The sequence below is a fragment of the Puma concolor genome, chromosome C1, assembly GCF_028749965.1.
Source record: "Puma concolor isolate L17-30 chromosome C1, mPumCon1.1.hap2, whole genome shotgun sequence".
Lineage (NCBI taxonomy): Eukaryota > Metazoa > Chordata > Mammalia > Carnivora > Felidae > Puma > Puma concolor.
The window spans coordinates 221,238,817-221,265,728 of NC_141674.1; the positions used below are offsets into that span (position 1 = coordinate 221,238,817).

A 26,912-nucleotide genomic window follows, 5' to 3' on the forward strand; every position below is an offset into this window, starting at 1 on the left:
TGTGTTAAAAGACGGTATGTCTTAGATTCTTAAATGTAGTTAATCTAAGTAAAAGTTCCCTGACGAAAGATCATGTGTTCATGCTGAACGAGACGAAACCTGCCACAAGTTCCAAGAATACACTGCTCCTTAGAGCTAACAGCATTGACTGCTATCAATAAGCAAAAGAAAACTGCAGAATTATTTAAATTCAAAGTACAGTAAATGTTTATCAATGTAACAAAACTTTAATTAAATATTCAATAGGAAATTCCCTTTTAAAAAAACCCCAAGAAACTAAACAGATGCCTTGCCCTGCATTTTCAAATGCTGACAAACGGGAGACGCCCCAGGCCATTTGCATTTCCCCACAAACGCCCTTTAAGCTGGTGGGAACAAGGCTCTCCTTCATAGGTGCAGGGCTGCCCCCAGTGGCGCGGGGCACAGGGGCCTGCCAGGCCTGCCTTCTCACAAGACCACACTCAGGGCTGCAAAGCCTACACAAGCGAGCCAAATACCCACACTGTACACAGTTTATTATTAATAATAAAACCTGACCACCCAAATCCACAAATTGAAAACCACCAGGGCTGCTGTGAGTGACGAGCGAGGAGGAGGGAAGCAGAGAACATTCCAACGCTCCAGTTGTGGGGGTCGGGGGGGGGGGGATTTAGGAGGTAGAGAAGAAATTGTTTTTGACTTGTAAACAGATCTAAGATGTTTTCCGAAGGCAAATCTTTTCACATTTTGTGAGGCTTAAGATGTTATTTTTATTGGAAGCTTCTGGTAAACTACTAGGAACCAATTGAGCTGCTTTTTAGCAAATCTGAAAACCTGGATTTGTTGGTTCGTTGTGGCATACATCAACTAGCTGATGCTTAGTTTTAACGTCCATCCTTTGATGAACAACAATTACCCTCCTCGAAAGCAAAACATAAGTCGGATGTACCACTGAGGCCAAAGCAAAGCCTGAGAGAGGAGAAAGGAGCAGGCCCCAAGGCAGAGGCCGCTGTGTGCGTGCGACCCCACCAAGCACACCTGGGCCCCCAGGAGAAGGGCTCCTATATGCGCCAGGTGCTGTCATGTACCGGGCGGCTCTCCAGCATAGAAGGCGGCCCCCAACGACAGGCCATGGAGCCCCTACGACAGATCCCTAACACACAGCAAGCGGACTCACCTAGACTCACGGCCCAACCCCAGCTGCAATGAGAATCATCCAGGGAGTTCTAGAAATGTCAGCGCTGATGCCCACCCTCCCCTCCAGACCAGTGCATCAGGACATCTGGGGCATTTTCCTGACCTCACATGCCACACCACTCAAAGGTGGTCATGCCCTGGCCACACCTCAGCCAGGAGGGACCCTGGACACAAAGGAGTCCACTCACACAATACAGGCAGTGGTTGGGCTGGTGCGGAGGTGGGAACGGAGGACGGTGTCATTGAGCCAGCGGGCTGGGCAGTGACCCGTGAGCATGGCCGCCTCGCCTGCCCCATCAGCCCACCGCAGATACGAGTCTGCCCTCAAAGACCAAGGGCATATGTTGCCAACCCAAATCTGCAATTTATCTTCTCCTGACGGCTTCCTGTCCTCATGCCCGGAGTCTCCATCATGGGCCATCGCGGACCCCATAAGCCATCGTCTTACCCGAATGGTGTGATGTAATGAGGTGTACCATTCAGCTTTAGGAATTACCTTAAAATACTGGTACAAAAATCAGATCTCACATGTAGTAAAAACTCTTCTGACATGCTTTCTACATCGAAACTCAACCAGGCCATTAGAATAAAAACACATTAAAGTATATGATTTCAGAAGCAAAATACGCCGTTAGTAACTAACGATCATAAAAGTTGTTACTTTTATGTATAAAACCAGTTACTAAGAACTTAAAAATAGTTAAGTGGAGAGACAAACTGAACACAAAAGTGATACACTAGCTGCGTATTCTAGGAAAAAACCAACAGCCTTTTGGAAAGAGAATATTTATAAAAATGTATATAGAACACAGGTGGGAAGGTGTCCTGAACCCAGTGTAGAGAAGACTGATCAGGCCGCCGGAGCAGCGGGAGCCTGTGCTGTTTAAAAGGCGCCATTGGGCGCCTGGGTGGCGCAGTCGGTTAAGCGTCCGACTTCAGCCAGGTCACGATCTCGCGGTCCGTGAGTTCGAGCCCCGCGTCGGGCTCTGGGCTGATGGCTTGGAGCCTGGAGCCTGTTTCCGATTCTGTGTCTCCCTCTCTCTCTGCCCCTCCCCCGTTCATGCTCTGTCTCTCTCTGTCCCAAAAATAAATAAACGTTAAAAAAAAAAAAAAAAGGCGCCATGAGGCAGAGCAGACAGAGCAGAGCACAGGACAGCATGTGGGACACACCACACCAAGGGAGAGCTCTGTGCGGGGATGTCAAGGGAACTACCCAAGTCGAGGAAAAGGGCGAGAACCCACCACAAAAATGAGAAAGACACTTGAACAGGCACTTCTCCCAGGAAAGGAATATACCCCTCTGACAGGAGACATGAAAACGCACCGAGTCTCACCGGTGATCAGACTGTGAGGCTGAAGCCACAGGGGCGACCGCTCGCAGCCAGACTCAGAGTGCTGATGGCAACCAGGGTTGGTGGGGAAGCAGACACGGGAGCTGCCCTACAAGGCTGGAGGAGGCCAGGCCTCACGCAGGAAAGGGGGGGGGGGGGCACGTGCATAGCTCGCATTTACCTGTCCGCACCAGGAAACGTGCCCGGGGACATACGTGCCAGCACTGTCTCTAACAGTGTGGGTCAGCAAACACCCAGATACCTACCAACCACAGGCTGGATGAATGTGGTGGGACGCCTGTGAGTGGGGCACAGGCAGCAGCCTGAATCAGTGATCTCCCGCCACACAGGACAGCAAGGACGGACTCCACGAGTGTGATGGTGAGTGACAGAAGCAAAACACGAAATCCTGCGTATTCATGAAGCCACTGACATCAACTTCAAAAGCAGGCAAACCTGCCCTCCTTGTTAGGTGCCAGGGAGGAGTTACTCTGTGGAGGAGGGAGGGGCCCGGATGTGGTTCCCGTTCTGATCCAGATGCTTTGCTGGGAGGTGAGCCTGGGAACAGGGTGTGTGCCTTTTGTATGTATATCGCACCCCAGGACAAAAGATCCTTAAATAATTTCAAATAAGAGACTTCACAAGAATCTTTTAATGCGTCTTATGCTGTCGTGTGTAGGTAGATTAAAGTCCACACGACGGACTGTTACGATGGTTTGTCTGGATGACTGACCATTTTCAGTAGCTGAAGACACTAGTTTTGTGAGGTTTATGTGTGTTCCTGAAGTGTGTGAAGACTAGTATTTTTACTCACGAGCACTGGAAGAGTCAATCACCCTAGAATCACCACACCAAAACCCGATACAGGAGACAAATGCACACCTTGACTACATCATCACCAGGGAGCAAACAGGCTCGACTCGGCACGGATGTGTCAGGCGGACGCAAACTGAGCCTGCGAATATGTCACCCGCCGACTCTGCCTTCTAGGTCCCGGGCGCGTCACTGGAAGCAAGTTGCCCAAAGAAAGGGGCACGGGCGCACGTGAGGGTTGTGCCCCTTCAGCCACAGTGCCGTGTGTGGGACCCACGAGGCTTCCCAAACACGGGTCCCTCACCGCGCCCGCCGGACGTGCTTTCCGCCCTCCGTCTGGCAGGCAGCAGGGGGCCGTGGCTCCTCCCCAAGGGACACGAGGGAAGTCCCCCTAATCTCCCAAAGGGGACCAGCACATGGAATCACCCCCTGGCTAGGATCGAGCCTGGGCCCCTCCTAGGAGGCAACCCCGGTCCTCTGACACGCAAGCACAGGGGCGAACGTTAGGGCCCTGAGAGCACGTGTCGGCACCCGCGTCCCCGCTCGGCCCCCGGTGTAGCCCACAAGCCAGGCCTGGCTCTGAGGCGCTCCCACAATGCCTGTGAGAGGAAAGAACTTTGAAACATTTAGGACGGAACCGAACTCACAGGGGAGAGCCGCTCCCCACCTGCCCAGCGCGCTTCAGCACGCTCTCGGCGACCCGGACGAGGTGCTGCGGCAAGGACACGGACGACACCGGCTCCTGCTTGGGCCGCTGCCGCCAGGCCCGGGAGCACGGCAGCCACGGGGAGAGCCATGTCGGGGAGGCCCCGGAGCCCGCCCGGCGTCCCCCCCACCCCCCTCCGCACACTCACTCTCTTTGCCTTTCTCCTTGTTCTTGAGCTGCTGCAGCTTCTGTTCCCGGTGCTGCTTCTCCAGCTCCTGCTCCTGGCGGTGCCTCTCCAGCTTCCGCTGGTGCTCCAGAAGCTCCTGCTGGTGCTTCATGGCCAGCAGCTCCTGTTGTTGCTGCGAGCAGGGAAGGAGGAGACAAAGACGGTCAGAGCCTCGCTCCCAGACGGGACAAAACACACACACACACACACACACACACACCCCCGAAGACCGGCCAAGGGCCACAGGTCTCCGCACCGTGTCTCCCAGAGCCAGGCTGTCCTCTGCACGGCCAGCACCCCTAACCAGGGGGGAATTGGCTCGGCCCGGTCCACACAGCAAGCGTGGCTGCTGGAAGCCCCGGATGCCAGCTGACTTTCTACGTGTTAGAAATTATGAAAATAAACGCCCCTGAGCTGCCGGGAGGAAAGAGGAGGCTTGGGTGATGTCGCAAGCCGGGAACGGTGCTTTGAGAATGGCACAGCGGAGGGCGACGCGGAACGGCCCCCCTGGCAGACCACTGGCACCTCCTCGAGTCAGGTGCGCGTCCGCCCAGACCCCGGCCGGCAGGTCCCGGGCTAGCCCGAGCCCCAGAGACACGTCCGTGCCAGGCCTGTGCGACTAGCGCTCGGCGGCCTGCTCCCAACACCCGGGCTGGACACGCTCCGACGGCCCTCAGAGCCCAACACGCGGGCCAACCGTGCGCACCCGTCGCTGGAGATCCACCCGGCGAGGAGGCAGAATGAGGCAGCGATCCATGAGAAACACAGATGGGCCGGAACAAGTGTCATGAGTGTGCAGGTGCCGACGGGCTCGTGGGGAAAGGGTCGGCCCTCAGATTCCACGGATGTGAGGTGGTGGCGGGGGCCGCCCCGGGACACGGCGGCAAAGCCCAGGGTTGCGTCCGCGCTAGGCCTGAATCGCTTCGAGTACGCGCCCTCTTTTCTTGTCATCGTCCGTCTTGTTTCTGTGGCCCCTCCCGGGCGGGTGGCCATCCTGCTCTGGTGTGGGACAGGGGTGGGGGCAGCCCCGGAACTTTCTAGCAAGGAAATCGGGCACAAGTGTCCACATCTGAGCCATCAAATGTCTTTCCCACAGAGGCCGCAGGGAATGGGGAGCAGTGCCACCACTAGGACCCTCGACTGGCTTCCCGGGCCCCGTTCCCACCATGCTGTCGCCAGAGTAGGGAAATCACCCGGTTTCTGTCACCAACTAGAGCACATAGATTAAGAAATTAAGAAAACGGGATTTCAGGTTGCTTAGAGCCCTTCTCTATAAAGACGCAAGATGTCACCCGTCACGTCTGTGACTCTTCCGAGGTGCAAATCACGTTATAGCAAAAATGTGAAAGAAAAAGAACAGCAGTTACAGACATTCGTAAAATGGAAGTCCACACTCCCTCTCTGAGTAAAGCCTGCAGCCCAGGAGGGGGAGTGCCGTGCCGGCCAATGACAAGGACGTTCCGCAGAGCTTCGGAAGCAGCTGGCAACAGTGCACGAGGACAGGAACCAACCACCGGCGGGTATGTGGGGAACGTGCGTGCAGAAGGAGGTGCAGGATGCCAGGCCCATGTGCGCGGCCCAAGGGGCAAGGTGCCGGGCCACACCTTCCCACACGGCTGGCCCCGTGCCAGCCTCCATGAGACACACCCCACGGCGGCCCTGCCCGGGGAGGCGGCCTGATGGCAGAGCCCCACGGGACTGAGCCAGGGCGCGGCTCGCCAGAGGGTCACACACACACACACACACACACACACACACACACACACACACACACAGCCTCCAGCGATCAGGTGGCATTTCTCACTGCAGGGGACCCACAGCCCTGGTCCACAGTGGCCGGCTCCTACCTTCCACAGTGGGGAAGGGGACCCTTTTGCAGCCAGGGGCACCGGGGTGGACCAGCAGAGGGAGGTGTGAGGTGTGGCTAGGCCTCGAACCAGGAGGGCGGAGGAGGGGTGGGGCGTCCAGATCCCACAGGGCGCACACCTCCCTGCTGCTCCTGGGACTCACGCAGGCCCGGTGTGAGGCGGAAGGGAACTGACGCGGCAGCTGTGAGGGGAGGGCCACGCGGAAGGGGCCACGCGGAAGGGGCCCCGCTCGGTGCCCACCGGTGGGGCCCACGGACACTGACGGGCACTTTGCAGAGCCTCCCTGTGGAAAAAGTTACATTCCAACCATCTTCCGTGGAGACAGCGAAACTATCAGAAATAAGCACCTTCCCAGCCCTTGCTGCCAGGGGACTTCTGGGCGGGGGGGAAGAGGGCACCAGCTGGGCAGTCAGGGGACAGTGCGGAGCACAGACGCCCGGCCTCGGACCCAATCCCCCGCCCCCCTCCACGCTCCTCCACACGCCCCAGGAAGGTCTTTCCGCTGGTGTAGTGCCTGCTGACCCATTTGGATTCGGATGCGGATTCGAGAACCTGCGCGAGGGCCGCACAGCTGCGGGCACAGGTGAACACCCTCCCCGGGCTGCAGCCGTGCGCCTCCCGTGTGTCCGCAAGTAAGCAGCCCGCAGCCCGGGGGGCGCCCTGGTGCCGCTCAGGCCGGGAAACCAGCACGGTGGTCTGGTGAACGACAGATCTTAGAATCTAGGGGGCCCCCTCTCCGGGTATCACCCCCGCCCTCAAGCTGCCCTCGTACAGCCCTGGGTTCCCTTTCAACTGCTCCGTGTTCATTTGATGCGTAAATGAGGAAGGGGCAGAAAGTCACTTAATATAGTCTCAAAATATTTACTTTGCAGCCAGAACCCAGAAGGAGAGCGAGATCTTTCAACTGTCGTTACAAAAAGACGGAAACAGCCGCACACAGTGGTGATTAAAATTCACAGGGAGACCAAACTCCCAGGAAGCAACACTGCCCTGGGGTTTTCAGGAGGAGCCATTAACAGACACGCGCTGGGTTCCCTACGAATGCCCCCCCCCCCCCCGCAACACTGCAGGGTCTCAGTCCCGCTTGCGTCCCGTCTACAGGTGTTCATTCTGTGTCCCGGGTCAGGCGGAAGGCAGTGACCCGTGTGCCAAGGCCCCTCCAAAAAAGGCGCCGAGAACGAACCAGGCTGGGACACTCCCCACCCACCCCCCAGTGTCACCACACAGTTCAGGCTTGCCTCCGGAGTTTTGGACGGAGTGACCCTCTGTGCTCCCAGCTTCTGGAAAATGAGGACGGTGGACAAGGTGCGGAACACCTGCTTCACTTTCCTGAGCTGGCTCGCAGCTCTGCGCAGACGGGGCTGCCCGTGCCGTGCGGCCACTCTGTGCCTGCCCGCGGTCAGGCCCTGACGGGAGGCTGTGAGCCGTCCCTCCCTGGGGAAGAACAACGGTGCAGGAGGAAGGCAGCTTATGGCTATGAAAAATAGGACTTGGAAAAATGCCGAGTTTTATGTCACGTAAAATCCACACACGTATTTGCCACTGGTACCTCACCAACATACGTTAAGGTCAGACTATGGGCGGAGGAGAAGTGTGGAGAAGGTGGGGGCTTTTTTTGTTTTTTGCTTTTTTTGTAGATTGAAACTCTTCTGAGCAATTTAAAGATATCTACTACCTAATTTTTCTAAGGGAAAAACCCCGATAATAACAGATACCATTACTCCAACCAGAGTTTAACACCGAATTTACGCGTGAGCCAACACCGAGTGCGGGGTAAGATACTGGATCTCTAGGGTTCAGTTTTCTTCGACTCTGATTTTGGAGTTTAATTACCAACGTTGAAGTGGAAACCCAGGCGCCAGGCTGAAGGACAGAAGTGGGCCAGGCACTCAAGCACCATCCCTGCCGAGGGGCCAGCACTCCCCGGGCCCCAACGAGCGAGCTCCCGACACGCTCAGAGCGCCTATCTCCAGGCCAGGTCACACGCTGCAGCAGCCAGGCTCGATGGAACCACATCATACACCCTCTTGTCATTAACATGGGGACTGCTCACAGTGCGGGTCAAACTCCAATCTCTCGGGCCCCGGGTTCTGCAAAATACTTAATGCCGAGGCCGCGCCGTCTAAGCAGCCAAGTTCCCTGGGGCCTGAAGTGCCCTGTGCCACAGGTGCTTCCCAGAGAAGGTGGGGCAGGTCTGGGCTTTCCACACATAGGCGAGACCCAAGGGCCACTCGTGCACCAGCGTGGGCCACAGTCTCCAGGACCACAGCTTACCCAGGACCCCCCCACACACCAGGACCCCCAGAGGGGCTGGGGGCCCCAAGGACGAACAGTGGGCTTCTTTTTGAGGTCAAGGATAGCCTCCTGATTAAAAAAAAATTTTTAATGTTTATTTATTTTTGAGAGAGACAGAGACAGAATGCGAGTGGGTTAGGGGCAGAGAGAGAGGGACACACAGAAGCAGAAGCAGGCTCCAGGCTCTGAGCTGTCAGCACAGAGCCCGGCGCGGGGCTCGAACTCTCGAGCTGTGAGATCAGGACCTGAACTGAAGTCGGATGCTCAACCGACTGAGCCCCCCAGGGGCCCCTAGCCTCCTGATTTTAAACGTACTGTAGACTCAGGCAGCAAATGTGAAAATTAAAACAGTAAGGAAACTGCTCCAACCCTCCCTCTCAGAAGACACGGACTGGATGTCCCGGGAGTCCTTCAGGCCAATCACACGGCGAAATCCTGGCTTCAAACAAAAACCAACCAACCAGCCAACCAACCAGGAGCATCCTCCCATCTCCCTGAGGCTAACTGGCCTCAACAGAAATATTCTTAAGTTGGACTTTTATTAGCCACTAAGGGTCCAACGTGCTTTGTGCAAGGCGGCCCCCATCAGTATGCCAGGCCCGCGGCGAAGGGTGGGGGGGGGACATGCGGGGACCCGCCAGCCAGCCTCAGCCCCGTGTCTGCTCCCGGGGCTCTTTTCACGGCGCTCAGCACGACCCCGAGCACAGGTGACAGTTGCCTCCCCTTCTGTTTCTCTTCCTCCTTTGCCGGTGGCCCAGGCTGGTGATGTGCCCCAAACACAGGACAACCAGGCCAGCAGGAGAGGAAGGAAGAGGGACCAGGTTCCACGCACGGACGGCTGGTGCCCGGGGCCGGGACTCAGGTGGGCACGTCCAAACCGAGCACACGAGGCTGGCCTGGGCCTGCTCTTCGCCCTGAGCAAGTCCCTTGGAACTTCCTCAGGGACAGATACTTTCAAAAGGAAGGGGACAGGGAGGGTGCAGGCCCGCGGGCGCCTCTCCCCAGTGCCCCCCGCAGGAAGCCTGCCTGTCCCCATGGCCTGGTACCTGCCAGCACTTAACAGGAGGACAGACAGACGGACACGAGTAACTGCCTTTGCCACCTACTTCCCAGTATAACTTAGAACAGGCTAAACTGAAAATAAAACACAGACCTTAAATGCTTCTTCAACACTGTAAAAGCCTGGTGTGCTCAGTGCCACAGAAGGGCCCAGTATGAAAAGCCAGGCTGCAAGGCCCAGGCCCATTTCCATCTAGAACCAGAACTGGGCCCGGTATGAAATGCCAGACCGCAAGGCCGTTTCCATGTGGAAGCAGGGCCGGGCCCGGGGCATGTTGTGTCGACTCTTCGAGATGCTCCGGGGCCTTCTCAGTCATCATCCCGCGCATCTCCTGGGGCGAGCACAGGGCAGGCCCCGTGACCCTCACCCGCAGAACGCAACGTGTGACCGAGAGCAAGAGAAAGAGTGTGTCCCCTCCCACCTCGGGGTCTGGGGGCTGACCTCCAGGAACACATCCTGTTCGGCCGTGGGTCTGAGTGAGCATCTGGGGCCAAAGTGTCGTTCCCCACGGCGTCCTCACAAAATGGGGCCATTTCCAGCTTTAGCTCACTGGGTTTCCCGGTTCCAATCAAAAGGGCACGTTCCGTAAGTTCAAAACCATTCTTCCCTCTTGCCTTGTGGCACAACCAGCAGTGGTCAAAAGCACCCACGAGGGTACCACCGCCCTCCAGTACCACGAGGAGGGTCTGCCTCAGACACCCGGCGCTGGGGCACAGCGGGCCCCCCAGAGGCTGCGCACCCAGGCCGAGGGGAGCAGGGGGCGGTGAGGGCAGGGCCAGTCGAGCCCGGCGGCCCGCACCTCTTCTGCCCTCGCCCATCACGTCTCTGTTGCTGGAACTCTGGGCTCTTCGTCAAGGCTTGACCTCAGAAGCTGCCTCACGGTGAGGCCTACGTCTTACCCCACCGGAGGCGACCCTGGCTCCTTCCCGTCCAGGGCTTCTGCCCGAGACACTTCCCGTGAGGGCTCTGGGCTGTGTAGAGGTCAGACTGTGTCTGCCCCCCGGCCCCTTGGCTGCGGCAGGCCCACCATCCTGGGCAGGAGAGCGAGCCTGGGGGAGTCGCGGACCAGATCACGTTGAGGAGCGAGAGCCCGGACAGGGGAGGGGGAAGGAGGGATGACAACCCGGAGTGTCCTACTGGCTCATTAGCGGCTGCCTCAGGTGACCTGGAAGCCCGGCCTGGGGCAGCCACCGGGACAGGTAATAATGAGAGTAAACATCAGGGCTGGGCTGCGAGGGCCATAAAGCCAGGCTTCCTTTCCATCTTATCCCTCTGCCTGCAAGGCGAGGACTCACACTGTCAGCTGAATGGCTCTAGAACTCTCTCCTACCCGTGCAAACAGCACAGATCACACTGACAGATTTTACATCTCCACGCGCGCGTGCGCGCGCACACACACACACACACACACACACACACACACACAGAGTTCAGCCTTGCTAGGAAAAAAGCACATGCGTGGGGATAATTTTTATTTTTCACCTGCTAGACTTTTTTTCCTGGCCTTTGAGGCCAGGAAGCGAGAGGCCTCTGCACCTTTGCAGGGAGCACAGGTATCCCCTGCTTCTGAAAAGTTTGCATTATGTCACTCGGCTTTTGCGAAAGACCTCCGTTAGGGCCCGTTTTCAAAGAAACGTGAAGAAGATTTTCACTTTCTTGAAACAAGGAGAAGGGAGCAGATACGTGAAAAGCATTGGTTCTTTTGCAAGTCGGTCCAGGGGCAGCACACACACCCGGGGCGGCAGGAGGGGCTCCGCCGAGCCCTGCCTGGGAACCGCCCTCTGTCTCCCTGCCCCACTGCCAGAGCTCTGAACCGTGTCTGTGAGCATCTGGGCTTGATCTCGATTGATTTTGTGCATCCGCTAGCAACACGTGTCCTAAGTATCAGAAAAGCCTAAGAGGCGATTTTCTCGATGTGGACGCACTCCAAAAGGTTTTCATATAAATTAGTGGTGATTCTTCTTTGCGTTATGCCACTTTGGCTCACGAAAGTCTTCATAATATAGGTATGTACTGGGGACCAGCGTACTCCAGGTATGTGCTGGGGGGGGGGCAATCCTACACTGGGGGCCTCCCCACACCTGCCCCTGCTGATACTCACTAGACCCTCTAAACACACAGGTTTATATGCTCCCTCTTCATACCCTTCCCAGAGGCATCAGGGCCAAAATGCAAGAGGGAAGCTTCCAGAAGCATGGAGTGCCACTAGCAGCTGCCACAAGCTGGCCCTGGGTTCCCTTGAACTGACATCACTTGGAAAGGAGAAAAATGACCCCAGCCTGGATAGAGGGGTCCCCAGCCAAAACCTCCTTCAGTCCGTTAACCAGGCACTCCTCGGGGATGTGGGGATCCCCCGCAGTGGCAGTCTGTTAGGGGTCTGGTCCAGTCTGCTGCCCCAGTTCGGTCTGTCTTTCTTATCGGAAACACAACAGAATGACCGGTGGTTAAACCGGAAGTCAGCAACTTCTGGGTTCATATTTAACTCTCGGTTTACCTACCAAGATCAGTCCCCAAAGGTGCGTACTCTTAGAAAAGCCCAAGGACGGACCGTGGCTCAGTCTCCGGAACGCTTGCAAACGTTAGCAAACCGAACAGAGTTCATCTTATTTTCCCACCCTAACAGTATTATCCGGCATGCGGTACAGAACATTCTTGCAAGTACACGGCGGGCTTGACTTTTATCCACTCGAGTACTTATGTACACACACGTTAAGTCAGCAACGTGACGAAGACACCACGGTCTGAGTTTGGGGGACCCCCAGTGCCAGTGTGGGGCTGGCCACGGGAAGAGACAGTGGCAGTGGTGGTCCGCACTTGTGCCCAGGTGTGAGCACATCAGGGGTGCAGATGCAGGGGTCTGGACACAGCCACGTGGCAGCGACCTCGCCTGCCGGACCGCCCTGCCTATTTTAGCTACTTTGCTAGCAGCACACAACTCTGAGCGCCCGGGCCCTTGAACTCTACCGTTAAACCCACGCGGAGAATAGCTGCTCCGGACAAACACTGCATGACGTTATCACAGGAGGTACCAGGAGAGTCCGGTTCACGGAGCAGAAGGGTGGCCCCCGGGCTAGGGGAGGGCACGGGGAGTCGGTGTTTCATGGGGACAGCGTTTCTGTGTGGGGAGATGAGAACGTCCTGGGAATGGGTGGTGCTCACGGTCGCACGACCACGTGATTGTGCTTAAGGCCACTGAGTGGCAAAACAAACACAGATAAAACTGTAAATTTTGTGCTCTTGTGTATCTTCCCGAAATACGAAATACAAAAGTGAGTCGGGTTTAGTGGTCCCTCTAAGAGTTCAACGGAGGGCTACACGTGACTCGGCAAGCCCGACCCCAGGTACCCACCCCGAGAGGTGAGCGCAGATGCTCAAACAGCTACGCCAGGCACGGCCACCGAAGAGGCAGAAACAGCCCAAGCGTAGATCAGCTGATGAACAGACAAAACACAAGGGAATATCGCGGAGCCTGAAAAAGGAAGGAAGCCCTAACACAGCCGCACCGTGGATGAGACCTGAGAGTCTTACGCTGAGTGAAGGGGCCACGTAGCGCGTGACGACCCGTACGCGGCATATCCCGAGCGGGCGAACTCTGACGGACAGAAAGCAGATCGGTCTGCCGGGGCTGTGGCCAGGGGAGACGGGGAGTGCCTGCTTCAGGGCTTCTTTTTGGGGTGACAAAAATATTTTGGAACTAGATCGTGGCCAAGGTTGTACGGTATTGTAAATGTATAAATTATACACTTTAAAATGGCCAATGATAACCTAGGATATGTGAATTTCACCACCATGAAAAAATGAATGAGGAAGAAACTAAGTATTTTCTATTAAAGCAAAGGAAAAAAGCGGGGCGCCTCAGTGGTTCAGTCGGTTAAGTGCCCGACTTCGGCTCAGGTCATGATCTCACGGCTCGGGAGTTCGAGCCCCATGTTGGGCTCTGTGCCGCCAGCTCGGAGCCTGGAGCCTGCTTCCAATTCTGTGTCTCCCTCTCTCAGCCCCTCCCCCGCTCATGCTTTGTCTCTGTCTCTCAAAATTAATAAATATTAAAAAAGTTAAAAAAAAAATAAAGACAAGGAAAACCGCGAACAGACACTCGCCACGGGGAGGTGTCCCTCTCCCGGCTGGCTCTGCCAGGTGAGCGCGTGGCCGCTGCCTGCCCCGCCCTCAGACGTGCTCATGGCCGCTCAGCAGAAGTGGGGCGGTTACCGCAGACGCAGCACAGGAAGGCTGGGTGACCCCAGGCAGAGCCTCGGTTCTGGATCGCGGGCTCCATCCTGCCTGACACCCTGAACTGGCAGAGGCGGTGGAAAAGCCCCTCTGTAATGGAGATGACCAAGATCCTCATTAGGAAACTATAAAATAGCTCAAAAGACGATTTAATCCAACAACAGAAGAAGGCCAGGGTCTCTCCACACAGGATCCAGGGAAGACCTCTGCCCTTAGAGCGCCCGCCACCTGCTCACGGAGCCAGCCAGTGGGGGGTGCCTGACTCAACAGCCCAGGGCAAGTGGTGACATGGCCCGGAGACGGAGCCCCAGAGCAATCCTGAAGGAGACCGCGGCATGGAGGAGGAGGGTCCCGCCTTCCCTGCTGCTCCCGCAAGCCACGAGCCCAGGACCCCCACCGTGTGCTGCCATGGAGTGGGTCAGGTCGCTACGTGATCACGGAAGTTTTAGTCAACGCAGCTCAAGAAAAAAAGGAAAAGACAAGTATTATTTGCGGACGACGTTATCGTCTACCGGGAGCACATGAGATAACCCATTACACATTTACTGGGACTAATGAGAAAATTGAACGCACTTCGGGAAATCCAGAGCTTTTCTACGCACTGACGGTAAGTAGCCAGGCAGTAAATAAAGGGAAGCAACACACTCCATTCTGATAACACAATCTATAAAATATCCCCAATAAATACAGAACCTGTAAGCCTTGCGTGAGAAAAACAAAACAAGGCTTTCCGCCAGGACAGAAGAAGCCTCACATCATCAGAGGGTGACGTGCACTCCTGGGTTAGGAATTCAACGCTGGGGACTTACTACAAGACGTCCTGCTAATTTACTGGCCCGCTGCACCTTCAAAGCAGCTCTCCAGGGGAGACCCCATGAGAAAAGGCGCTGAATCCACGTGCAGAACAAACGTGTGGACCAGGAGGGTGGCGGATGGCGCCACGCAAGGCTCCCGGTGAGAGCTGTGTCGGGTCGGCACGGGGCGGGGGGGAGGCTGGAGGCGGTCTGCCAAACAAACACGTGCTTGTCATAGGGGAGAGGCGCCAGTTCAATGGTTCAGAGAAATGCCTGGTTCACGAAGAAGGACAGCCAAATGACAACAGATGAGGGACACTGAAACAACGCCCTTAATTTACGAAGGGTACCATACACCAAAAAGAAAGCACGGCAATACGAAAACAGCAAAGGACAATTAGTACGGAACAACGAAACGAGTTAATAAACATATAGCAATACGGTTACCCCCCATCGAGGAAGCAGACAGGATGTGAGACAGAATGGAAACGTACCGTGAACGAGTACAGCCCAGTGCATCACGCTGCCGGGGGTCCATTGTGCCCGCCCCCCCCGCCGGGAGGCAGAGTCACCGCGTGGCCCGGCCTCCCCGTGGGTGGGAGAGAGGCTGGGCAGGAGTGAGGGTGCCAGCAAGCACCCAGCACGGGCACCACCCTCCAGGACGGGCCAGTAAATGCTCCCTGTCCTGGTTCACGCTGCTTTAATATTTTGCCGATCGAAAAATCGTGTGGGTGTGGGTGAGAAAGACCCAGACAGACAGACGGACCCACATTCACTCAGGACTGGAACAGGTTTGGGAGGAAGAACTCGGCAACAGGTAACGAGAAGTAGAGACAGGTACTGACCTTGGGTCGGCAATAGCATTTCTGTTCTGTCTAGACGGAGTTATGAGGCACAAGGATGCGAAAACAGGAGAAGCTGGAAATGACCTCCACGTCCAAGTCTTCAACTGTTTTGGGGTATTTAAATTCATTATGGCTCGTTGTAATGCCACAATAAACCATTACGATCATGTTTCTCAGGTAGGTGCCACGATAAAGAGAATGGTGACAGCACAGTAAATGGAAAACGCGTGCCAGAGCGTGATCCCAATCCCGTGAAACTACAGACACGCACACAACTTACAGAAGATGACAGGGACACGCTTCAGATGACAGGGACAGCTTTCCCAGCTCGCAGCGCTGGAGTAACATTCTCCTCTTTGTAATCTCCAGTTAATCGATAATTAACATCAGCGACTTACACAATCAGAGACACTTTTTACGTGGAAACATTCCCTGTGAAAACGGCGGCGTCCGCACGCGAACACAGGCCCCCGCTTCTCTCCCACACACGGGCACAGGGGCCCCGGGGCGCAGGCCTTCCTCTCCCTCCCAGGGACGCTTGGGCCCCGGGGCCAGTCGGCGGCTGCTCCTGGGGCACAGAGGGTTGTCCGCTCGGTGGGCCACACAGGAGGGTCTACGGGGACGTGTCCCCAACACAGCAGACGGTGACCGCCACTGGGGAACCGAGACGGTGGCCCCGGTACCAGTGTCAACCCCGCCCCATTCGTGCTCACAGCGTTTCCATCAGTGAGGCTGAAGGCCAGGCTCCCGATACAAAAAAGCGTCTGTGCAAAACATGGGGAAAAAATACGTTTATAAAAATTCCACTGCCCATGGATGGCGGTGAAGGGACCCACGCCGAATATGGAACCACGGCCAACACAGGGAGGCCCACAGCCCTGTCCGCTTCTCCTCTTCTCGGTGCTCCTGACTCAGGGAGCTCGGCGCCCTCTGAACGGGGCAGGGTCTCCTGGAGAAGATCATGGCATTTCTGGCCCCTATTCGTTGCATGCCCCCAACATCCATTCCCTGGGGTAGATTTCCAGGTGAATCCTCACTTTGGCCTCAAGACTTGCCCTGGCCAGCAGGCAACGGCATCTTGGACTCCGGCAGAGGCTTAAAACACGCCGTCTTCTTGTGAGCTCGGAACGCTGAGACCAGCAAATGATCCGCTAACGTCCTGCCAACCGCCAGGCCACAGAGTGAGGCCATTCCAGGTCAGCCGGCCACCAGCCGGCCAGAGCCGGTCACAGAAGCATGAGAGCAAGCCCACACCTGCAGCACCCCCCCCCAACGCCACTCTGCAAACCGGACAGAGGCTGTGCCAAACGCTGGACTTGGGTGGTTTGCTACGGGGCGAAAGCAAAGACACCCCACGACACGGTCTTTGCAGCCTCTCTGAAATGGCGGCCGTCGCCCCTCGAGCACGAAGGGCCTTGCGCCGGCTTAGACGATGCAACCATTGTCCTTTCTGCATAAAATGAGTATTTCCATCGTCGGTCCTGAGCTAAAGATGTGCCCGATTCAGACCGCAGACACCTTCAGACGTGGAAATCGTGTGCCCGCTTTGTTAACACTTAAAACCAGGGTCGGGCTCCGTGAGTGTGATCACCAGCGGTCGCCCACAGTGAGAACTCACACGCGTCCACGCTGCAGGACGGGATCTGAATCGGGGTCACGGAAACGAGGCCAACAACGGGAAGGGCGGAAGAGCCAGGAGCTGAGCCCAAGGGCACGTGGTCACTGTGTGGTGTGTATGCAGCCACAGACACAAGAACGGAGACCCGGGATAGTTCTCGAATCAGAGCGTGGTCTGAGTGCTTGGAGGCGCCCGCGGTGGCAGCGTCTGTCTGTACGTGCTGAGGGACGGAGGGCAAGAGAGCCACGTCATTTCCGCAAGGGGGACCTCACCACGTGGGATCTTCAACGGAAGGACAGAGCTGGCCAGGGAGAGATGGGGAGCACACCTGACCAGAACCAACCCGAGGCCTGGGAATCCCAGCGGCAGGCGGGGCCGGCCAGCTCTACTGGTTAGCGCGATGCTACTTTTCAACTTGAGGCATCGGAAACGTGTGTTTCTCGGACAAAATTTTTACAAATTAAAGTAACGCAACTAACCCCCAAAGCGGCAGATCTAGACAATGGTCTTTCCATCACATATGCGACCCCGGCTGACGAAATGGTTAAGAATCTTCCAACGGGGCGCCTGGGGGGCTCAGTCGGTTGACCGTCTGACTTCCGCTCAGGTCATGATCTCGCGCTCCGTGAGTTCGAGCCCCACGTCGGGCTCTGTGCCGACAGCTCGGAGCCTGGAGCCTGCCTCGGATTCCGTCTCCCTCTCTCGCTGCCCCTCCCCCGCTCGTGCTCTGTCTCTCTCCCTCTCAAAAATAAATAAGAATGTTAAAAAAAAAGAAAAAAAAAGAATCTTCTGGGCGTAAACACTGGCCCCACGGAAGCTCGCTCTCTCCTCTGCCTCGGTTATGCCGCTCACCTGGGACCCTCTTCCGGAGAGAACTCACTGTTCAGGACAGAAGGAGGGGACACGGGACACGGTACCTGAATCAGCCACAACCGGCAAGAAACCGCATCAAGTACAAAGTGCTACGCTGGCAGCCGAAACCTCATGAAAGACCTCATTTACCCAAAGTTAGCGATTTAAGTTACATTTTATTTTTTTTTTTATTTATTTAAAAAAAAAATTTTTTTTTTTCAACGTTTATTTTTGGGACAGAGAGAGACAGAGCATGAACGGGGGAGGGGCAGAGAGAGAGGGAGACACAGAATCGGAAACAGGCTCCAGGTTCTGAGCCATCAGCCCAGAGCCCGACGCGGGGCTCGAACTCACGGACCGCGAGATCGTGACCTGGCTGAAGTCGGACGCTCAACCGACTGCGCCACCCAGGCGCCCCTTAAGTTACATTTTAAACATTATTCCCTTTTTAATTATAAAATCCTATTCAAATGCACTGATGATTTAATGACACTAATTAGATTGTGTGTGGAAGAAATCTGTCTGACAAACTTCACTGCCGAATGTCACCAACAATATGAAGGCTCATGAAGAGAGTTTAAATCATCCAAATAAAAGCCAACTGATGTAATGATTCAATTACAGAGGTTAAACAGCTTTTATGATCTCTAAAAAAATAAAACACATGATTAAAATGCAGAGAACATATAAACTTGAGATTCTCCCTGTGCTTTTGAGAACCGGGCCCAGAGCCACATTTGTGAGAGCCACGTTCGGGGTGGGGGGGGGGGCGGCAGGTATGTGAAAGCCACATCTGTGGGGGGCCACATCTATGGGGGGGGACGACATCTGTGAGAGCCAAGTCTGTGGGGGTCACATATATGGGGGGGCTCACATTTGTGAAAGCCCCGTCTGTGAGGGGGGCACATTTATGAGAGCCACATGTATGAAGGCCACATCTATGAGGGGACCACATTTGAACTGCCATGTCTGCGGAGGCCATGTCTGTGAGAGCCACATTTGTGGGGTGGCACATTAGAACCACATCTGTGGGGGCCACATCTATGGAGGGGGCCCACATTTGTGACAGCCACGTCCATGGGGGCCATGTCTGTGAGAGCCACAGGGAGGCCCACATCTGTGAGAACCACATCTGTGGGGGAGCACATCTGTGAGAACCGCATTTGGGGGAGCCACGTCTATTTGCGAGAGCTATGTCTGTAGGGGGGCACATCTATGGAGGGGGCCTACGTGTGTGACAGCCACATCTGTAGGGGCCATATCTGTGGGGGACCCACATCTATGAGAGCCGTGTCTTTGGGGGCCACATCTATATGGGGGACATTTACGAGAGCCGCGCCTATAAAGGCCATATCTGTGGGGAGACCGCATCTGAACTGCCATGTCTGTGGAGGCCGTGTCTGTGAGAGCCACATCTGTGGGGGCCACATCTATGGGGAGGCACATGTGTGACAGCCACACCTGACATTTGTGGGGGCCACATCTGTGGGGGGGGTCCCACATCTATGAGAGCCACGTCTATGGGGGGTCGTGTCTGTGAGAGCCATGTCTGTGGGGCTCCCGGCACCTCTTAGAGCATCTGGCCCTGTGTGTGAGGGGAGTTCTCAGGGGCACACCTGGCATGTGGAGCAGCCTGATGGCCAGGGGTCCCCGCACAGACTATGTGGCACCGGGGGGGGGGGGGTGGTCAGCACAGATTATGTGGCACTGGGGGGGGAGGTCCCCACACAGACTCTGTGGAACCAGGGGGCGTGTCAATGCATAGGTTATGTGGCACGAGGGGGTCCCGGCACAGGCTCTCTGACACCAGGACGGGTGGGGGGGGGCTCCCCGCACAGGCTCTGCGACACCGGGGGTGGGGGGGGGGTTCCTGCGCAGGCTCTGTGGTAGCTGCTCTGGAGCTCGCGGGCGCCGATGTGAGGACTCAGGAGGGAGACCCCTTCACCTCCAAAGTAGTGACACAAAGCCCTAGAGCCCCAGGTGGGGACAGGGGGTCAGGGAGGGGAAGCCAGACCTGCCCCCTCCCCGAGGCGGAGGCCCCAGGCAGGCGGGCAGCCCAGTCCCGCCCCAAGGTGACAGCACCGACGGGTCCCGGAGTTCCCATCTCTTGCTTCCTCCTGCTTCCCGACGACCCCTCTCCCGCACGGGCCTCGTTTCTTCTCAGCCGCTTGTTATTCTCGGTTTCTCATCTTCCGGCCACAGCTACAAATTCAGCTGACACGTGGTCTTCCTCGGCGTCGCGGGCACAGAAGGCCACCCCCGCGGGTCCGCGGGCAGCGCAGGCCCCCGTCACATGCACGCAGGGCCCCGGGGGGGCAGGGTGGACGCGGCTCCCGAGCTCCTTGCCCAGCCAGGCGCCGGGCGCGGCCTGCAGGGCAGCAGAGGCAGGGCCGCAAACCGCGTCACCGGGGGACAGAGGACCTTCCGGGGCACACGGCGCTCTGGCCTCGAAAGGCGAGGGGCAGCGATGGGGCCCGCCGGCCTCCGGGTACGAGGGGACCCGCCTGGAAGGACGGGGGAAGGCAGACTAGTGACCCGCCAGATGCCAAGACGGGGTGACGACGCAGGTGACCGAGCCCAGGCTGCCACAGGGCGGGGGGGACCCGGGCTTGGCGGGGCTGGAGGCGCGTGCCGGACGCAGGACAGCCAAGATTCTGCCTTTGGGACTCCCAGAAAGGGGAGGCTCTAGCCTCACGGACAAGACAAACGGCCCGCTGAGGAGCTCTTCTCATTTCCCGCCACGCCGCGGAAGACCACCCTACGGGCCGCAGGCGGTCACCGGGAAGAGCGGCAACTCGTGACTTCCCGCTGGCAACCGACCGCTTCCCGAGGCCGCCCTCACAGACCTGGACCCCACGGGCACGTCGCCTCACCCAGACCCCGCCGCTCGCCCACCCACCACGCAGAACAGCGGCCACCAGCAGGCGCACGCGTGGGGTCAGCCGGGGGTGGGGGGGCGCCTGGTCCGTGGGCCCCCAAACCGCACACCCGAGGACACCTGTCAGAAGCGGCCGTCACGACGGCTGCGGGTGGCCGAGGCGGCCGCAGGCCACCTAGAATGCTACAGTCCAGACGACGGGGCCGGGACTCCTACAGCTCAGGGAACCGTCTGGCCTTGGCTGATCCGGTGTTGACCCCGGGGGGCCGGCCGCCTCAGGGCGAGAGCGGCAGGCGCGGCGACAGCAAACCCAAACTCCCAGAAGCGAAGCCGCGTCACAGCTCCCAAGACCCAGGGCCTGCCACGCAGCTCCGCGGCCCGGCCCGGCCCAGCCCCACGAGGCCCGAGGACACAGCCTTCGCGACGCACCTCCGGCGGTGCTCACGCATCTGTGATGCGGCCCACCAAGTCACGTGACATCACTGGGCGGCCTTGCCCCGCGGTCCCGCCGGCATGGGTACACAGAGCGCGAGGCCACGGGCCCCGGCACAGTCACGTCTCCCCCACCCCGTCGACAGCGGCCATTCAATGGATACTTCGAACGGTATTCTGCGGGTACGGGAGGGGTGGCTGAGACCCTGCGACGGAAGAAACTACCGGCCGGAAGCAGGAGGAGACAGACCCGCCAACGATTCCGCGTGGCCCCCGTGGCACACACCGCCCAGGGGCCGGCTGGCACCTGACAAAGCCAAGCCTGGGGCTGAGCGCTGTCGCCCACGGGCCGTGCACGTCTCCATGGAAAGGGTGTCTCGGGGGCATCCGGTAGCACAGGGTGAGGGCTCTCAGTTCCCCACAGCTGTGCTGTCCCGCATAGTAGCCACGGACCACGCGTGGCCCCGGAGCGCTGGAAATGCAGCCAGTCCACACGGAGACGCGCTCCGTGCGTAGCGTCCACGGTGGTGTCCCGAGATGCGTATAAACAAAACCTTTAACACATTAGACGTTGAAAGAACAGTTTGGAAACAGGAGGTTACTTAAGACACACTCACATTCCCCTTCCGGTAGCCAGGCTCCCAATGGTACTCCCGGATCCCTGCCTCCTGCTACTCACCCCTTGTCTGGGCCCCTCCCACGATGCACCAGGGCTGCACGCGACCAGTGGAATAAGGCAGGACAGGGGCTGCGTCACTTCCCAGACGGCCGCAGGAGGCACTGGGGCTTGCACCTGGGACCTGGCGTTCTGGTCTCTCGGGGTGCTCACTGTGGGAGGCTCTGCTGGTGACGAGGCCTGAACCTCCCGTCCACACCCACGTGAGTGAGCCCGGAAGAGGGTCTCACGGCCCTGGCCTTATGAGGGACCCCAAGTCACAACCCCCAGCTGGGCTGCCCCTCATTCCTGACCACGGAAACCATGAGCTAAGGCACATTTGTTGCTTTAAATCGCCGAGGTTAGGGTGTTTTGTCACACAGAACAGATGAATTATACAACCTGGGGGTTTCTGTTTCGTTTCAGGCTGGCTACCGGGAAAGGTAAGATTCTCTCTCGCTTTTAATCTGCCCTGTTTGTATCTCCCGGACGGTGCTTCTCTCCGTGGTGCTAAATACAGTGGAGCCTATTATGGTCACAGCTGTCACAAGTGATCTGTCCACAATGTAGCACAGCTTTGCTACTGGTTACTAACACGTGGTTCTTTCCAATGTATTTAATTTTAACCCTGGGCTCAGGATGAATATTTACAGAGACTAACTACAGTAAATAAGTAAGGAAATAAACCTGTTAGTTTTTTCTTATTAAATTCAAATGAAAAGAAAATAGTGCCATTATTTTTCCAATTCTAAAGGATCAATGGGGACAACTGAGAAAAGACCAGTCCCAAGAAGGAAATGCAAAGGATTTATAAATGCACCACCCAGAGGTGGTCACTCGTCCATCAAGATTCTGGCGTTTCTTCTCGCTGGTAATTTTTCTACTTGGGGACGTGTTATCTTTTGGGATGAAATGAAACGTCAAGCGCGTCCCTTAAGCCCGCTCCTGCCCTGTGCCTCGGTGACTTTCCCACAACGCGCTGCACGCACCACAATCAGCCCGACCGGCGGGCCTCCGGCAGGTTGGGATCAGCACAGGAAGGCGCGTCCTGTGCGTCATCGCGGCGTCCGGCTGGTGCGCAAGGCCCCCCCCCCGCCCCCCTCCCGAGGAACCCGGCGCGGGGGAGGCCCCCGCAGGTGCGCACGCGCCCCGCCGCCCCACTTACTTTGATGTGCTCGTGCAGCTGGGCCTCGTGCTGCCGGGAGAGCTGCTCGTGCTGCCTCTGGAACTCGGCAATGAGGATCTGCCTCTGGAGCTGCTGCTTCTGCTTGAGGGCCAGCAGTTCCTGCTGCAGCTGCTGCTCCCGGAGGGTGGGCTCCGCCACGGGCAGCGCGAACTGGTGGTCCAGGCGGAGGTCCATGGGCACCGCCGGGGGCGCGACCTGCAAAGGCAGCGCGGAGGCCACATCCACTGCGGGAGAGAGCACAGCACAGAGGCGCCGGTCACTGCCGCGGCACGGCGTCCCCGGGCCCCTCCCCGCCCCCTGCCCGATGCCCAGGGGCGCCCCTGGGCTAAAGCACGCTGCCCCGCCCCCCCCCCCCCCCTTGCCAGACCGGCTCAAAATGCGGGGCTCGGGAGGCCTTTGGGGCGTTCCGGTGGTCAAGGGCAGAGACGGTGAGAGTGAGTGGGAGGTCAGGCCGCGACAGGCGCCCGCCAGACGCACGCCCCGCCCCGCGCCCTGCAAGGAGAGGCCCCCGGGGGACCCAGCGGCCGCCCTGACGTCGTCCCCGAAAGTCCCCCGAGAAAGAGAAAGAAGCTGGCTGTAAAGAGAGCTAAACGCGAGTGCGCGGAGAGGCCAGCCGGCCTGCGCTTTTCTCCCTCCTCCTCGCGGAGCCACTGAGGGCCTGTGTGCGCGAAGCGCAGAAGAGCGTGCGCCGCTGACGGGGTCCCGACGGCCGCGACAGCCCCGCGTTTCCGTGGAGAGGCGCGCACCCTCCCGGAAAACGTGTTTCCCGACCGCGGCCAGCGAGTGAGCGCCCGCCCGGCACGTGCATCAGGGTCCTGGGCCGCTGCGCTCCACCAAGGAGTGGATTTTCTTCCTCCTACTAATGTACTGAGCTCAAGTGATTCCGATTAGAAACAGAAGCGAAATCAGTCTTGATGCTTACAGATCAATATCAAATTGCAGACAGGAGAAGCGTGCACAAAGTTTTAAATTCTGGCCATCACCCCATAACCACGGGGGGACTCCTCCTACGGCAGGTTCGAGGCTGAAAAGCACAGGCCGTGAGTGCTGCTTCTCTGGCCAGGCAGGGGGAACAGTCCCCTGCAGGGGCAGCTGCCCCCCCCACCCCCGTGCTCCTGCAGCTCACAGGCCCAGGAGCTCCCCATCCCTTCGAGAGAGCTCCCCTCAACCTGCTCTTGGCCCCTTTCTTCAAGTGACACACCAGACCCAGGGCCCTGGGGCAGGAGACTGGGGCCTTCCGCTCCAGGGAGCTCAGTACTCAGGTGGGAATTCAAATTCAACGGAGGCAGGCCACCCCAGTTCCTTACCATCAGGGCCACCTCTGGCCGGATCCTCTGCCGGTGGGGCCACGTTATGCACCTGACCTTGTTCCAGGGTCTCCTGACTGGCCCGCCCACGTGCCCTGGGACCTGATGCCCAGACTACAGGGCCCTCCGACTCCAGCCATCATCTGGTTCCTTGGGGAGTCGGTACCCCGCAACCACACAAGCCCAGAGCTCCCGGTAAACTGGCGCTTTCGTGGAACCGCCCCTCAGGACGGAGCATTTCTGTGGTCACTGCGCGGGCACAGCCCTGCCGTTCTGATGAGGCAAGGCTAGGAAACACTGCTGAGGGAGAGGCCCAGCTCTGGCAGAAGCCCTCGTTGTAGTCACCTGGCCTGAGCCCCAGTGTCCTGGACAAACACGTGGCCGTGTAGCCTGCAGGGCGCGGCTCACATAGGCGGAGTCCTGGATGCTGCCCAGGACGGGGCGTCCGGCTCTTCCACAAAATCTCGGTCTCCTCCACCCCCAGGACCCGGAGCCATTCAGGCTCCAGGGCCTGGAGCTCTCCGAGGCCCATGGGGCAGGGCTGGCAGGGGCCCCAGGGCCTGGACCAGCTTTACCTTGAGGAGTGCCTCACCCTGGACCCCCAGGGAACAGAGGGAAGAGACAGAGCTGCCCAGAGGGTGGTTGGAAAATACTCCGTATTCGACCCTCTTAGAAAGTATTCCATTGTCCTATCCTTTGGGCCCCGACAAGGCCAGGATAAAATGCCAGTGGACTGTTTATCTTCCGTTTCCCCCAATCAGTGAGATGCACCCTCCAGCTGTGAAAATGCATGCAACCAATTATTTCTAATGGCGTATCAAGCTTTGATATATTAAGAGGGTTTTATTTGCTGTTTACATGAGCAAAATCTACACAAATAAATTGTTTTTCACGAGCAGGAAGGACCAGGGAGCAGTGTTATCCTACCCATTCCTACCGCGCGGAGCTGGGAAAGGCTGGATTTTATCAGTTGCCTTTCTTGATCATTTTTATTATGAAATATAGAAAAATGGGAAAATCATATAAATAGCAGTTGTAGAAAAACCTCAATATCTTCCTCCATTTGCTTCAGACTCTCTTTTAAGGAACACACACGAGGGCAGGGAGGACAGCTCCGTGAGCAAACGTGGAGGAAAGAGGGTGTCACTGGGCTCCTTACAGGACTCGACGCCCACTCTTCTCTCTCAAGGGAGTGTGTGATCCCTCGCTCCCGAGGGTGGCCATGCGGGACGCCTCCCGGAAGCACCGTTACTGCGGATGGCTACCCGGTTTCACCCTTGTGTGGCCACGGGTGCAGCGAGAAGGCTGTTGTCCGCGGGCCCGCTAACGTGCCTCTTATGCTGCAGACACCGGTGAGCATGGGGCAGGCCTCCCCGGGTTAGTCAGCCTTTGCTCTCTAAGGATAAACCTGACTGTGTCTTGGAGGGTCACACACGCCCACGCAGGCACCGACGCACTGAGCCCGTAAGCCTCGCGGCGAGAAGGTTCGACTCCCTTTCCGGGTGAGAGCAGCCCCGGGTTGCCTGGCGAAGCGACAGTGTTTTGGCTTAAGTAAACAGCCACAGAGAGCGTATGACATCAGCACGCCGCCCTGCGCGGTGTCAGCTGCCCCACTTCGTGCGCCCCCCGCTAGAAGATGTGCGAGGGGTCCCGTCTTGCCTGGGGACCCGAGATCTTCCGTGGCACCGAGCCCGGCCCTGAGCCGCCGGGCAGAAGACCTGGCTGCTGTTCATTTAGCAGATCCCCTCATTACTCCAATTTTTCACGTAGGGGCTCAGGGGACCATCAGAAATGTCTAGCGGTCAATCCCTTTAGGTGCTGACCACAGAGCAGCTTTTTAGCAACTTCAAAAACACGGCGGGCTGAACTTTTCTACGAACACGTTCGTTTACTGGGGAGCTGTGTGGGGCCCTGTTGCTCTGTGCTGGGTGCGGGGACACCCCCAGGCCAGCCTATAACAGGGCTGGGGGGGGGGTTCATCCACACGGGGGCACAGCGTGAACAAGGGCCGGAGGTCAGGGTGTACGTGGAGGGGCGTGGGGACGCAGGTTGACGGAAAACTCAACCCCCACTCAGAGGGCAGGGTCTTCACGCGCAAACCCTGGAGCGTCCGTGCGGGGCCAGAGCGGGTGACAGTGCGGGGGAGGCCGGGCCTCAGACGGAGAAGGGCGGGCAGTGGGGTGCCTGCCACGGGGAAGCACGGGGGGGAGGGGCACCGCAGGGGAAGCAGCGCTCAGGTGGGGGCGCGGGGCAGGACCAGGCTGTTTGGACGGTTCCTTCTCAGCAGCGGGCCGAGGCGGGCTGTGCACATCTGCCACATGCAAGCTGGAGCTCATTTCGTTTCCTCAAACCTTTTCCAGATCCTTCCGAGGCTGGAAGCATAGGGAATCTTCCAAGGGATCACTGCCCGGCAGCCCCCGCTAGTCCTTCCCCAGACACGAAAGGCCGAGGTCAGAGGATGCTCGGGGGCGAGGGGCCCGCACACGACGGAGGGGGCCCGTGAGCGGGGCGTGGAGGGTGAGAGCCGGGACACGTGCGGGTGTCCGCGGGACGGCGTGCTGTTCTCACTGCACCGTTCCTTTTGCGTTGACCGCTTCTTAGCCAGGGAGGGCCTACTGCTCGCTTTACCACACAAAACTCACACAAAACTCCGTTCTTCTGCTAAAGAAGGCTAAGAGCACGGCACACAGAAGGAAGAGCTAC

The 26,912-nt window shown here is 57.9% G+C and overlaps 1 protein-coding gene across 9 annotated transcripts in view; it reads right to left on the reverse strand.

Moving 5' to 3' along the window:
• The window catches only part of HDAC4 (histone deacetylase 4), a 288,003-nt gene that overhangs the window by 87,462 nt on the left and 173,629 nt on the right, over nucleotides 1–26,912 (reverse strand). For 8 of the 9 annotated variants that reach the window (XM_086720110.1, XM_086720109.1, XM_086720108.1 and 5 more), the window contains 2 exons: nucleotides 22,882–23,126; nucleotides 4,175–4,325 (listed from right to left, as the gene is read on the reverse strand). In XM_086720110.1, the coding sequence (XP_086576236.1) occupies nucleotides 4,175–4,325; nucleotides 22,882–23,126 (396 nt within the window). The remainder of the gene's footprint in view (nucleotides 1–4,174; nucleotides 4,326–22,881; nucleotides 23,127–26,912) is intronic. The other variant, XM_086720114.1, reaches the window with a different exon arrangement.